The sequence below is a fragment of the Pseudopodoces humilis genome, chromosome 8 (genome assembly GCF_049639895.1).
Source record: "Pseudopodoces humilis isolate 2021_Gansu_Grassland_sample_001 chromosome 8, ASM4963989v1, whole genome shotgun sequence".
NCBI classification, from domain to species: domain Eukaryota; kingdom Metazoa; phylum Chordata; class Aves; order Passeriformes; family Paridae; genus Pseudopodoces; species Pseudopodoces humilis.
Genome location: NC_142207.1, coordinates 4261483 through 4275754, shown reverse-complemented (window position 1 = coordinate 4275754; position 14272 = coordinate 4261483). Strand labels below are relative to the sequence as shown.

General features: G+C 39.7%; 1 protein-coding gene across 1 annotated transcript in view; it reads right to left on the bottom strand.

Annotated features, from left to right (window-relative positions):
• Positions 1-8528, bottom strand: part of LRP1B (LDL receptor related protein 1B) — a 714787-nt gene extending 706259 nt beyond the window's left edge. Inside the window, exons 1-2 of the mRNA XM_088058617.1 lie at positions 8415-8528; positions 7021-7220 (exon numbers count right to left, since the gene is read on the bottom strand). Coding sequence (XP_087914743.1) covers positions 7021-7220; positions 8415-8528 — 314 coding nt within the window. The remainder of the gene's footprint in view (positions 1-7020; positions 7221-8414) is intronic.
• Between the last annotated feature and the right edge of the window lie 5744 nt (positions 8529-14272).

The window sequence follows — 14272 nt, the reverse complement described above, 5'->3', positions numbered from 1 at the left end:
AAAACAGCCTTCAGTTGATAAAGATCTTGCCAATATGGATCTTTCTTTTCAATTTGGAGAAGTCAAGCAGGCAAAATCCTTTCTTGTTGATAAACCTTCCTCTTTATCTGCTTTGTGAGACAATGAGTACATACATTATCTATGATGTGACAGCTTTACAGGTGTAAGAATCTCAATATTGCTGTGTGCTGCCAGTCTTTTTATGATCTGGCACTGTGGATGCCCAAATGTCGCCCATGACAACAGTCCCTACAGCTGATCTACCAACACCAAATTAACTGTGCAATATCAGCAATAAGAAGTGCAGCACTTTAATTAAAGGTCCGGTAATGATTGTTTGTTGGTGATTGGCCATGGGTTTCTCCAAGGTTTGGCCAGGTGTGTGGATTGTCCACAAACAGAACTGGGCAACCTTGTGCTGAGCTCTTTCCCTGCTCCATGTGCTGCTGCCATTGGCACAGCTGCACTTCCCCACACGCCGCCATCAGCTCTGCTTTGCCACTGCAAGCTCCGACTGCAATCCAAATATTTCCTTTCTTGGGATGGGGAGCTGCTGTAAACCACAGGTTCCAGGTGCTGAGCGCAGTGTGCACGAGGTGTTTGGCAGGGAAGGATGATGATGTGAAATTTTCAGTCAGTGAGCATAGCAATACATGGGTACTTCTGATTGAAGACATTTTAATTACAAAAGTTGACATAATAGGCAGCCTGGCACTATCAGGCTGTGGAAAAAGCCCACAGCCAGCTTACAGGGCAACCAAAGTTCCCTCAGTGTTGCACATCTGATACCAATTCTGTCTTCTCTTTCTTGTCACTATCTTCCCCCTGCTGAAGAAAAAGGAGGAAAAGAAGTGCAGCGTTTTTACAATTCTGCCTCTTTGTGCCTCCATGTATGGCAGGAAATGGATTCTAAAAAGCTGCCAATAAAACTGTAAAAATGACATTCAGAAGTACTTCTGAAAAATTCTGATTACACTTTACATCTGGTGAAAAGACATGAAGGCTTCACTGATATCAGAACAATCCATCAGCTTTCACTCTGCATAATTATTCCTTGCCAAAGTGGTGCTCAGGGAAGAGACTGGAAAATGCCCTTAACTTCTCATGACCTCCAGCTGTGGCAAGTGTTACTATCTGTTCTAATGTTGCCAGCAACTATTTGCATGAAATCCCAGTTACAATTAGATTAATTGAGAGAACTAATGGACTTAATTAAGGGAAAGAACATATATTTGTTTTTAAATGAGATTTTTAGATTACACTTTCTCCTACTCTTCCAATGTTCTGTTTGCTAAAAGATGAAGTCAGACACCACCAGTAAATTTTTAATTTGCAACTCTTGTAACATTCACATCCTTGTTCCACTTCACCATTATTTTTCAGGATGCACTGTCTGAGAGTGAAAATTAGATCTTTCCAGAAACTGCATATTCAGAATGAGATAACTGCTTACCTCGTTACCATCAGCTCATGTCCTACACATCTCAATGGCTGCTGAAGTGTGAGACCTGTGTCTTCCACATCTTTCACATCTGCTCCAATAAGAGAGGGAAACTAAAAATGACAAGGTAGTGATCCATAGTCATTGCCAGAGGCTGGTTTGGGCCATGCACCAGCTCCTTCTGTTTTTGCTGCCCACTGGAAAGGTGCACATCAGCTCAAATCCAAGTGCAGGGTTATGAGGTGCATCTCAGCACAGAGGCAAGAACAGTTCCCATCTCTGGGGTGGGAGCAGAGCCTGGTGACACCTCAGTGCCACCTCCTTGGACAAGCTTGGCAATTGTATGTTGAATGTACTCATTGGAAATTTTAGGTCCGTCAAGTGAACTACAGGAGAGGTTTTTGGTTTTTAATAATATGCTTCAGTGTTTTCAGAGCAGCATGGTCTTCATTTTGTGTTCTAGAGGTCTTGATTTCATCTCAGTGGGATCAGGAGACATTCAATGCCCCATCCCACTGTGGGGCCCATCCCACTGTGTAGCTGCTGCTTTCCCCTGCTCTGACTGGGGAGCTTCTGCTAAGAAGGAAAACTCGCTGCAGCTGTAATTTTGGAACCTACTTGCACATGAGAGAGAGAGCTGGTGAGAAAGAAGTTTCCTTTCAGGGTAGAGTTTCCATGTTGAAGCTGTATTTTCTCACATATATTTTATACACACTCAGACACAGATAAGTGTTTATATACCCTTAAAGGCAACTTCATATACATATATATACTTTATATACACTGAAGGTTAACTGCAGCACTTGGCTCCCCTCAGTGACCATCAACTGACACTCAACACAGTTACACCGCTCCACAAATTGAAGATAGATCATTATATCATCCTTTCTCAAACAGATAAAAACACCAAACCCTTAGTAAGTCAATCCTACACATTTCCTTATTTAAATATGTAACCTTACAAGTATACTTAAAATCCTATTGGAGTGTTTATTTGATGTGAGGAAATTGTGTTCTGGGTAGAAGCTCCTGGCTGTGAACCATCACATCCCAGGCTCTGGCACTCCCCACAGTGCTCTTTGAACTCAGTGTGTCCATGCCCTGCTGGAAACACAAACTTGTACACTGAGTATCTGTTTGAAAGGCCTTTAGAAGCACAATACATTGTGTAAGAAAACACACCTTCCACAAGCCAGAGATTTTTCTTTATTTTATAATTTCCACTTGATTTATTCCTATCTGGTTATTTTGGCCATGAACATGCTGCCATTAAGTACTCAGAAGAAAAGAGTATTCTGCCCCTACATCAGGATTTTTTTCCTTTCCAAGACATCTCAGATGTTTTGTAGGGATTTTCAGCATCAGATGAAATATCCATTCACATTGTTTTATCATTATTATTGTTTTTTGGTTGGTTTTTTTTTTCCTGTGGGATTGCAGACAGCTATTTACAAATGCTACACCTACACATTGTGCAAGGTATAGAACAGTGTATAGAACAGATCCATGCAATTTAGACCAAACTACAATGTTTTTGATGATTCTAAATCTGCACAGTTGCTGAAACTGTTGCTATGTTACATGAAGACATTTTGTGGCACCAGAAATTACTGAAGAGATTGAAGATCTATGCCAGATGAAACACAGTGTTGCAATTCTAATACATCCTCTCATGGCCTTGCAAAAATTGAAAAGGTTACTACAGAAGTTTCCTTCAAAGTAGAGAGAAATCCATTGCTTGGAGCTTAATTGTGAGAAATGTAAGTGCCAGGATATTCTCTGAGTGTTATTTTTCAGCTGTTTGTTTGTGTTAGGTGTACTTTTTAACCCTCAAATACTTTTCTTTCAAAAGCTTCTCCTTAAGAGCCATGTTTGTACAGTTTATTGTATATATAAGAATGCTATATAAGAGTGATTTCCCTATAGATTTATCAGAGTGGTCTCCAGTGAGCCTGTCAAAAATCCATTGTGTAATAACTTTCATGCTTTCAATGAGACTGAAGCTTTCTTGGTATAACAGATTATTTATCAAACAATTTTAGTAACAATTTGGATTAGATTGTTATTTGTAACCCACACTAAGTAAAGAGTAGCACACAACAGGGGATTTGAAAACAGTTTAGAAGTCAAAATGAAAAATGGGAAAATCACAGTTCCTGCTTGGTCCTGTTTGGAGGTACCTGTTCTGGAGGGCATGTCATCTCACTGTGGTGGCTGCCTGGGCTTGGATAATAGTTCTGAACATTTATCCTGAGCCTTCTACCCTCATCTGCCTTCTACTCCTCATCCTTCTCCCTCTACTCTCTCCTTTCCCTTGCATCACTCTTCCTATCTAAGCACAGTCTCCTAAAGGTAAGAGTTTAAATAAGAGCAGTGACAGTGACTGGCAGAAAACTCTCAGCAATTAAAGGGAGAAGGACAGACATCAGAGGATCTGATTTAAAGCTGCTATCACAGGATTAATAATTTGGTGCTATGTCACTCACCAAATGCTCCAGGCACCAGACACCTTAAGCTTCTCCCCATCTGCCTGTGAGATTTCTGCCTCCCCTGCAACAAATTTGCCTCAGGTAAATACAGCAGGGGGTTAAAATGGTAAACCCAAGGAACCTGCTTTTGCCAAATTCCCAGGAGAAATTTGAAACCATCTTACTGTGCATTTCAATTTTCATATGAATTTCCAGTGATACAACAAAGGTATGAAATTTGAACAATGCGGATTGTCAAATAATTGGGACCGATCTACATAAAATGTTCTCATCTCCAGAAGATATCCATAAATTATATATCTTGATTTAGAAGGAATATGTGAGTGTCCCAGAAGTACTGATGAAGGCCTGTGAGCCTCATACTGATGTCAGTAAATTTTGGAGTGCCCAAGAAACCAGAGGATTAACCCATGGGTTTGTGGTCTTAAGAGAATGGCATGGGACCAAACAGAACAACTGTTGTGGGTTCTTGTAAGGGGCCACAGGAGAGCTGGAGAGAGACTTTGGACAAAGGCCTGGAGTGACAGGACAGGGGGGGAATGGATTCACACTGAAACTGGGCTGGGTTAGATTAGATATTATGAAGGAATTATTCCCTATGAGGTGGGCAGGCCCTGGCACAGGGAGCCCAGAGAAGCTGTGGCTGCCCCTGGGTCCCTGTGAGTGTCCAAGGCCAGGTTGGATGGGGCTTGGAGCAACCTGGGACAGTGGAAGGTGTCCCTGTCCATGGGAGGGAGGTTGGATTTGATGAGTGTTAAAGCCACAGCCAAATCAAAACATTTCATGATTCTATGATTCAATGAAACAAGCAAGGACCTGAAAATCTTTTCTTCTCTATTGCCATCACCAATGATTGACCCTTTCCAAATACAGAGTAAGAAAGTAAGCTTTTTTTGTCTTTTTAGCTGCATAGGAACATACAGAATTCAAGTAATTTTCCTATTTTAGCAGTAATAAAATTCTTTCCCCTCACAGAAAACAAATAGTTGCAATTCACAGGGAACAGAGATGGGGTGAGAAGCAGAGTGATATTGTTCTGTATAGATTCTTATATAACCACTCTGTGCAGAAAGCGCAAAACAAAAGTTGTATATATGTATTAAAAAACCCTTTGTGGGCCAGAAATTTTGGTTTTGATATACTTTAGATTTACAGTGCTTCTTGTAAGTTTTGTTTGTTGTGTTGTATTTCTTAATGATCGACTTGCTGCAGTAAATAATTCAGGAAATCATCCTGTATTCTATTGTTCTTTGGGCATATGGATTTTTTTTCCTCTTCAAAGCTCCATTTTCTACTGTATGTTGAAATTTCAAAGCTCTCTGAGGAACTGAATGCAGGTTTTGTAATTATAACAATTTCTAGCCTGGTACCTGTACATCTGCTGTGTCCTTTGGGGAATAGAGCGCAACAAAATGTATCAATTCCCTCTGGAGAAAATGTGACAGCCTTCCTATTTCCTAGCTTTCCAGACCACCTAGGCTTATTATTTTTAGAACATTATGGATTATTATTAAGCAATAGTGGATTGTTGTGGAAACACAAGCGGACAAGGTGCACAGCATCACCCTTCTGAAGGAAACCAACCCCACAAGCACAGCTCCTTCTGCAGAGCTGCAGCTGCATTTCCCTGGTTTGTAACAGAAACAGATACAAGGACATTACAGCCTCAGTCTTTTACAGAAAGATAGCTGGAGGTCTCCAGCAAAAAACTGCTATTAACAGCTTTTGGTCACATAGAAACATCTTTCATGGGAAACCATTTAAAGGTGTTCAAGTCTGATAAGTGTAAAAAATAATGCAAATTTCCACTTAGTTTTTTTTTCTTTTTTTTCCCACCTGAAATAAACCTTTCCTTGTGCTGGCACATATGCATAAGCAATATAAGCTATTATGAGCAATTGAACTTTGGGAAATGTTTTTTATCAGACTGTTCTGTATCACTCTGCTGCATACATATTATTTCATGTAAAAGGAAAGGCTGAAATGGTGCTCTGAACTATCAAATAAATATTATGCTTTTAAATGAAAATATTATGTTTCGAGTAGACAATGTTATTGCTGTTTTTTGAAAGTATCAGACAATGACAGTGATATAATTGATTTTTACCTGTAGAGCTCCTATTAAATAAAAAAATTAGGACACCTAAGAAGATGTTAAATTTGTGGGGAAAACCCAGCTTTAGCAAAGTTAATGACAAAAATCCCATTTCACCTTAGTGCTTTCTCAAATCACCTTTGAAAACTGGTTACCTTTCTGCCTCTGTTATCATTTTAATTGTGCTGCTACTTTTTTTAGTTATACCCACACACTGGGTTGTGTCTCTTGTGCTGCTCTGCAAATTCCCCCATTCAGGATTTGAAAGCTGGAGAGAAACACCTGATAAAAAAGGATATCTGAATGTTGCCTTCACTGATCCCACTCTGGTTTCTTGAACATTTCACTGTGAGGGTGCAGTGGGAGCATCAAGTTTCACTCTAATTTGTGCTGTGCTGCTGCTCAGGCAAGAGCAGGAAGAACATGGGCACCACACCAGCCCTTCTCCCCTGTTGTTCCTGGACCTAACCTGCTCTCTTTACCCCAAGACAACCCAAGATAAGACCACACCAAACTGGATACATTTGTGATATTGGGTGGGGGGTAGAATTATGTTGTTTTTTTGGTTTTTTTTCAATTACATATTATTATTGCGGACTAGATGAGTAGGTCTCTGAGGTGGTGAATTATATACAGGTGTGGGGGGCTGACCAGCAAAACAGGGAACACCAACCTCACCACTGACAGGAGCACGCTCTGAATCTAAAAACAAAAATCTAAATTTGGGGCAGAATATATGCAAAATATTATTATTTCCATTTCATCTTGATTATTGTAGATGTTTCTTTAGGATGATTGTGTGATATTTAATTTATATAGAAATGAGTGGGCAGACCGAGGTTAGAAGGACAAATATCAACCTAATCCTTACAATCATTACCAAGAAGTACTGATAATTTTCACCACAACACCAGAATCTTCACAGCTGCTACCCCTCTCCAGGAGCTCCTCTGTCTGTCCTTGACCAAACAACCCTGACTGAGCTCAGAGCTCACCCACGCAGAGGAGGAAGAAGAGCAGCTGCAGTCACATCCAGCTGTGCCACCACTCTTTCAAGGTCCTGTTCCTCCCTTGCTGCCAAGACCCCTGGTCCAACCCTCAGACTTTCTCTGTTCTTGAAGCATTGCATTTTTATCCCAGAATCCAGGGAATTGGCCTGAGCTGTTCCTGAGCAAGAGGCAGTTTGTATGGTGGACTGAATGACAGGGTCATAAAGAAACAAGGAGATAAGAATAACTAAAATCTAAGAGGTGTCAAGGACAGCTTTTTAAAGCTCTTGGCTGTAGCTGGTATGACTGTAAACTTGTATGACCTAATTCACTCCAGTTTGGTTTAAATGACTGCTGAAGAGTGGTTTAAACTGCTCTGCTCACCTTTGAACAGAGCTGGACTAATATCCTTTACCCAGTCGATCACTGTGCTGCAGCCAGCAGTGTGAGGGGTTCAGGGCACATCCCAAATCCAGACAACTCTCAGAGCAGCCATTAATGCCTCCATGCAAGAACATAAAAATCAGCTGCATTATCCACCTCCTGATAATCCAGTCCAGAGTCCTCATTTTCAAGAGTTATAGCTTAGAAATTGTTTGCTTATACTGAAGGTTTGCCATGATCATCTTAGAGGTGTTTCCCAACTTTAATGACTCTGATTCTTACCCACTGAGAAGCTTTAGGATTCCTGTGGTTACCCACCCTGCCTATGTGCTTGCCTGCTCCTGTGGCCTTTTCTGGACTTTAGGTTATTTCTTGAACTGTGTGGATGTGCCCACAGTGAGCTCAGGTACTGCCTAGAGTACAATAAAATCCTCTAGCAATGGTTGTACAGACATGCCTTGGCTAAACTCTCCAAACGAATGCAACATCTTTTGTTATTTTAATCATTTCCTGCAGGGAAAAGGGTTGAAGGTGCAGAGTCTTCCTGCAATATATGACATAACCTCCCTTTAAAGTTCAGTGAAAGCTATTTGTAACAAAATTTTCCAAGCAGCACCTCTAAAAGAAAAGAAATCAGTGTTGTTTGTTTTTCCTAAGTGAGTGGGACTATGCTGGTAAGTTTGCTGCAAAATTGGGTATTGAAACAGTGAAGAACTGGCTGCTGGTTTTATATACATTTAAAATATGTCACATGGCTATGCAAAATACCATTTTTAATGCTTTCTCAAAAAAATCCCACCGATTTGTAGAAGCTTTTGATTTATGAAAATGCTTATTTGCACTGTTCCAAACAGGGTCTATATTGTCTGCATTCTGGTTTCTTCCCATGATCCCTGCTTGGCCACAGGAATCATATGCAATCCATGGGACTGCAAACCAAGCATTCTACCATTTAGACCTTGTCAGTCTGCTCCAAGGAGCAACAATGCTGAAACACAGGCTGTGAGGTCACTCACCTCCATGAGCCTGAAGGTCAAGGGTCTCTCCTTGATGTGGTCTGCCAAGACAGAGAGAAGGAATTTTCCCTTCCCTCCATTGAAGGGAACTCCAGGAACAGGCACAGTTGGCATGGTATAGACAGCAATTGCTGCTTAGCACAGGTAGGGTAGAGAGGTCCTGTGTTTTAACAGTGCTGTTGTAGTCAGCTGGCTTGAAATGTGGAGAATGAAAGTACTATCATGTTCCATCTGTCCAAGGCTTCATAAAGAAACTCTCCACTGCCTCAGAGGACACTGCACTTGAGCAATTGCTTTCTAATCTATGTTTTTCATATCATTCCTGTCACTTTGACATTTGGAATAAAACCCCAGGACAGTGTAAACAAACATTTTAGCTAAAAGAAGATGGCTAAACGGGATTGATAGTATCAAAAACTGGTCTTACAGTGATGCTCTTTATCTTTTCCCTTCCTCTGCCACGTAGTCCTTTATCTCTTGCCTACTTAGAGCACAGAACTTCTTAGTTCCTGCTATCTAAATTGCGGGTCTTTCAGCAGTTTGTTAAATGTGAGGAAACATGGATCTTTTGTGTAGTGCAGGAAAACTCTCATTTTGTTGGTCACTAAGTCAGCACTCACAATGTGCTGTGATTTAGGGTTTTCTCATGTTGTTGCAGTGTTTAAAGAAACAGCAACCACAGCACTGGTGTAAGAATGAAAAACATGAGTACAGAGAGCCAGCTGGGCAGAGGGGGGCTTGAGAATGTGCAGAGTGTTTGTACACAAACTCAGAGAAGACATTTTTAACCTTATCACTCATTTTGAAATGTTTGTCACAGATACGTGGTCCCTGACAACAAACAGAAAGGGGACTCTTCGGAGAAGTGTGTCGGATCAAGAGTACAGCATTGACAAGTTAGTGATGAAAGCTTGTGTTCTTTTCAGAAATGACAGATGCCCTAGACATCATTTGCCATGTTCTACTAATTGAAAGAATTTCAGAAAGTGAATGCCTTCCAAAAATCAAAGAGGAAAATGATGCTGTACAGGAGACACCTTGTCTTAAGGGTCCAGACAGAAGAATTTGCTTGGAAGGAGGAATGGTGGAGATGGACCTTTAACTCAAGGTTAGAGAGGACCAGAAGAAATGGAATTTGATGTAGGATATCAAGGGTTAGATAGCAGCATGCCAAGCAGGAATGATTTGCAGATTAATTGTTGACATAATTTTAATGTTTTGTTAATTTGTATTCCTCGTCTTGTCAGTGGGCACAAAATAAATAATTATATGTAACACAGGAACACTCTCCTGCTCTGAGGGCCTTGAAATCAGAAGGACATGGACCTGCTGGAGTGAGTCCAGAGGGAGCCACGGAGATGTCCCAGGGGCAGGAACCCCTCTGCTCTGGAGACAGGCTGTGGTTTTCCAGCCTGGAGAAGAAAAGGCTCCTGGAAGACCTTAGAGCTCTTTCCAGGGTCTAAAGGGGCTCCAGGAGAGCTGGAGAGGGACTTGGGAGAAGGGATGAAGTGACAAGACCAGGGGCAAAGGCTTCAAACTGAAAGAGAGCAGGGTCCCTGTGAGGAAGGTCAGGCCCCGGCACAGGTGCCCAGAGAAGCTGTGGCTGCCCCTGGATCCATGGAAGTGCCCAAAGCCAGGCTGGATGGGGCTCTGAGCAACATGGGAGGTGTCCCATGGCAGGGGTTTGGAATGAGATGATTTTTATTGTCCCTTCCAACCCAAACCATTTTCATTTGATGAAAACAGCCTCATGTACTTCACCAAGAAATAAATTAAACTTTCCATGCCATTTCTATGTATATAGAGAAGAAAGAGCAAAGAATTCCTCCCCTGGATTGTGTTGGCAGCAAGCAGATGGCAATCACTCTCCCTTTCTGCAGAGGATGATGGAAGTTAATCTGCAGTTCAGAAGTTCTTGGATAGTTTTAAACTGATTATCTCATTCTGAATGCACACAATGCCCTGAGTACAAAGCACATCTCACCCAGGCCGGCTTAGTGGCTGAGCACATACACTAATGTTCAATCAGAGCTGTTCTCCATTTTTTATTAATCATTTTCCCTGTGTATTTGTAAAATGGTATCCTTTGCAAAAAATAGAAAAGTCTATAATTCTCCTGTTGGGGTTTTAAAATGAAAACGACTGCATGGTGTTTTTAACCAGTAATAGAGAAAAGGAAAAAAGCCATGTTTTATGCTGAATTCTTTCTATTTCTTTGGATTTAAGAGTTTAAGAGAAAAAAAATGTCACATCCAGGAAAGAGCAGGAAAAATCTCTTTCTTAATTCTACCTAAGACAGAAAAAACTCATGTCTCCAGTATAACAATCTCATTTAATTTTAGTTTGATCATGGTAAATGTGATTCCAATTAATTTTACTTAGCAAGTGCAGATGAAGCCAAAACCATATTGATACATCTGAAGATAAAACTCAAATTTTATGTCAGGAGAAATAATAATGAAATTGCCTTGGCATGTTTGATAAAGTCGCAGTGAATAGTCTAGAGTACAAAAATAACTTCAGACTGCTCGGATTTAGATGATCAACAGATACATCTGATGACAGCAAAGAGCATTTAACATTGTTTTTCTTACACACCAGATTATGAAGATGAGCTCTTAATGAATAAATTCTCAGCATTTCCAACTTCTTTTCAAAGCCCAGTGGAATATATTAATTGAAATTTTTAACAGAAGTCAAGTAACTGAATTAGTTAAGCAATTATGTAGGTCCCATTAGTACTTGTGTATATATTTTAGGCTGTTGAATAACTTCACAAGTCTGACCCTAGGTCATTTGGAAAATTTGAATTGGGGCCAAGAGTATGTGGAAATATCCATGAGCTTTTAAAAATCCACTTTGATCTTTTTGTACATGTTTAATCACTTGAATAAATTCATATATTTGATCACCAGGTACTTTTGCAAAACTTAGACCTTTTTTCTGTGTAGCAAATTATTTGTCTCAATCCCATCAACAATCTGAGTTACAAACCCATTCAAACATACCTGGGTTTAAGACTAATGGGCCCATTTTTTGGGATTATCCTCAACATTTGTTATGCTTTCATTTTTCTTCTGTTGTTCTTTGGCTCTTCACTGAACTTTACTAATGTTTCTATTCTAGTAATAAATTCTTATTTTTCATTGACTTCTTTGAGAAAATATTACCTTGTGTTTGTTATCTTTTTTTTTCTGCTCCCTGTTCTTAAGATTCTTTTCTATATAAACAACATATATTTTTTGGAACCCATTGACCTGGAGATAAAATCCTCATACAAATGATTCTTCTGATCTCCTTTCTGGTTTTCAGGGGCACACTTCTCCCTCAGTCATAGAAACAGTGAAAGATTCTTTTTTTCCTTTTCTGTGGTTCCTGCCTCTGTGATCCAGAACTTTACAGGCAGCAGCAGGGCTTAACTCTTCTCATCTGTAAAGGACCTGCCAAGTCTCACTCACTTCAAATGAGAGATGTCCTCAATTTGATTTTTAAATTGCCTTAAAATTGAATCACTCCACTTTTGTGGCAGATGATGGTGTAGTGTGTTTCAATAAGACATCCAGAATAATGTTCCTAATACTCTGAAATATCATATATTTCAGCTGTCACATTTTGAGTCACGTGTCAAGCTTCCCAGATTTGGAGCTCTTGCCCGTAATAAACCATCTTCCTCTCATTTCTCCATCTTCCTCTCTGTTTGTTGTTGTTTGTGAAGAAGAGCTCTGAAAAAAACTATGCTGGCACTGTCTCCTTTTTGCTGCAGCATGGAGAATTCTTGGTATTCCATGCCTTATCCTTCATGGTTTAAGGTGTGCTCAGAATTACACGGTAAAATCTGATGTGAAAATCATAGACTTTTTGTTATCTCACTATAATATGGGAAAAATAATAAAAAGGGAAAAAAAAAAAAAAGAAAAAACCCACCTTGGAGCCTTGGAGAAATATATATAATTGCTATATTCTTTTCCCTTTTTATGCAGCACTTATTGTGTGACTATGTTGTTGTAATCTACAAAATTAATAATCTCAGTGGAATCCTAACAATGTCATTGAATTTATGAGCTGGTGTGTTACTGTTAGTACAAACGCTGCTCTTTCCATGCTCTAGTGCATCCCTGAAGACAGAATTTTGCTAAGACCTGAAAAAGATTATGCCAGATTCAGAAATATTCAGACCTCATGCATTGATGTTCAAAATGTTGCCACAACGAGAATCTTTCAAACTTCAGCTGACTCCCATCATTCATTAGTACATTAAAAAATCTAGGTGCAGCAATATGCAGCTTTGTACTCAAGATTTGATCTAAAAATAAAGGAAATTGATGACACAGAAGGCACAAGATCAGCAAATTGTTAAAGGTTTCTTGACTTTTTCATGTCATACAATGATGATACTCAGCCAAGTCAACCTTTGATATTGCCAATCTCTTTTTTTCTATTTTTCAAAGTTTAAACCATGAAAAGTGTCCATAAGACTCTAGTTCAGAGGGCAATATTCAGGCAAAAGATGCTTTCTTTTCCTTTCCCTTTATCCTGAAGAGAAGCAAAATTTAGGTAAGGAAAAACAATCCAGTCTCTTTCAGCTTTCAGTGAAAATTTGGCGAATCCAGTGACCTCCAAACCTTCCTAGAATGGGAATGGCTGAATCCATTTCAAGTGGGAGCAGCAATTGTTCAAGGACTCTCCTTTTCCTGGGTCACAGCAGCCCTTCCTCAATCAAGAGACCCAGAGGTTTCCCAGACCCAGAGGACTTTTCCTGTTGTTTTGTAGAGAGAAATGTGGGGATGCCAGAGCATTGTCTCAGAACCACTGGAAAATAGCAAGGTTCTCATTTTTATCATCAAACTCACTGCATGAGGACACAGCTGTGAGATTCCTGACTTTTTTTTTTTTTAGAATAATAAAATATTATTATTATAATTATTTTGAGATAGTTCTAATCAGGAGAGACTAAGAGTTCTAATTTGGGTAGCAAAGCTGATAACACTGACTATCTCATGCTACCAGGATAAGCCACTGCAATGCTAATTACAGGATTAAAACATATACATTATAAACCCAGAGAGATATTGCTCTCCCTTTTTCATATTTTTTTCCCCCCAAGGAAACTAATTAGATTAGGTGTTAAGTTCTCCAGAATATTGTTGTTGTGGGCAACTAGACAGTGACCTGCAGAGTTCCTGCTGTTTATCCATGGGTTTAAGTTATTCCAGCCTTTGGATTGCATTAATAAGTCCAAATGCCCGGTGGCTTCCTTAGGTAGTTGTTATATGAATGAGATTAGTGTTCATGCTGGTGATAACAGTTCTCACATAACATCAACAACAACAAAAAAAATATGGTATGGCTAGGTGACATTGTGAAAAGCTTTTTATTAGTTTTAAAAGTAGCTTTTCAATGTTGTTTTTTTTTTAAAGTACAAATGCATAACAGCAAATATAGAGACATATGGATCTTGGATGAGTTTTGTTCATGTCTGAAAGATCATGAAGGATACAAAAGAGAATTGTGACATATGGAGGAAGCAGATTAATTAATTTGAAAACAATCTTTGTACAAGGAACTGTTTCAGCTCAAGTAATTAAATGTAAAATATTGTATGGTTGTCAAGGTTTGTGTAAGGAGAGGGAATCAGGACTGTTATCAGGTTCTGAGAGAGCGCTGTAAAACCTTGTAATCTAATAAGGTAAGAAACGCTGATGTGCAATACTTAACAGCCCGTTTTGCTTGCAGAACTATTCCACGTAACCAAGAACAAACACATCACCCTGCCTGTAGCACATGCACTGATTATTTACAGTTCCCTCTGCCCTGCTCCAAGTTCAGCTTTAGGGAAACTTTCATCACTTTCTCCAGCA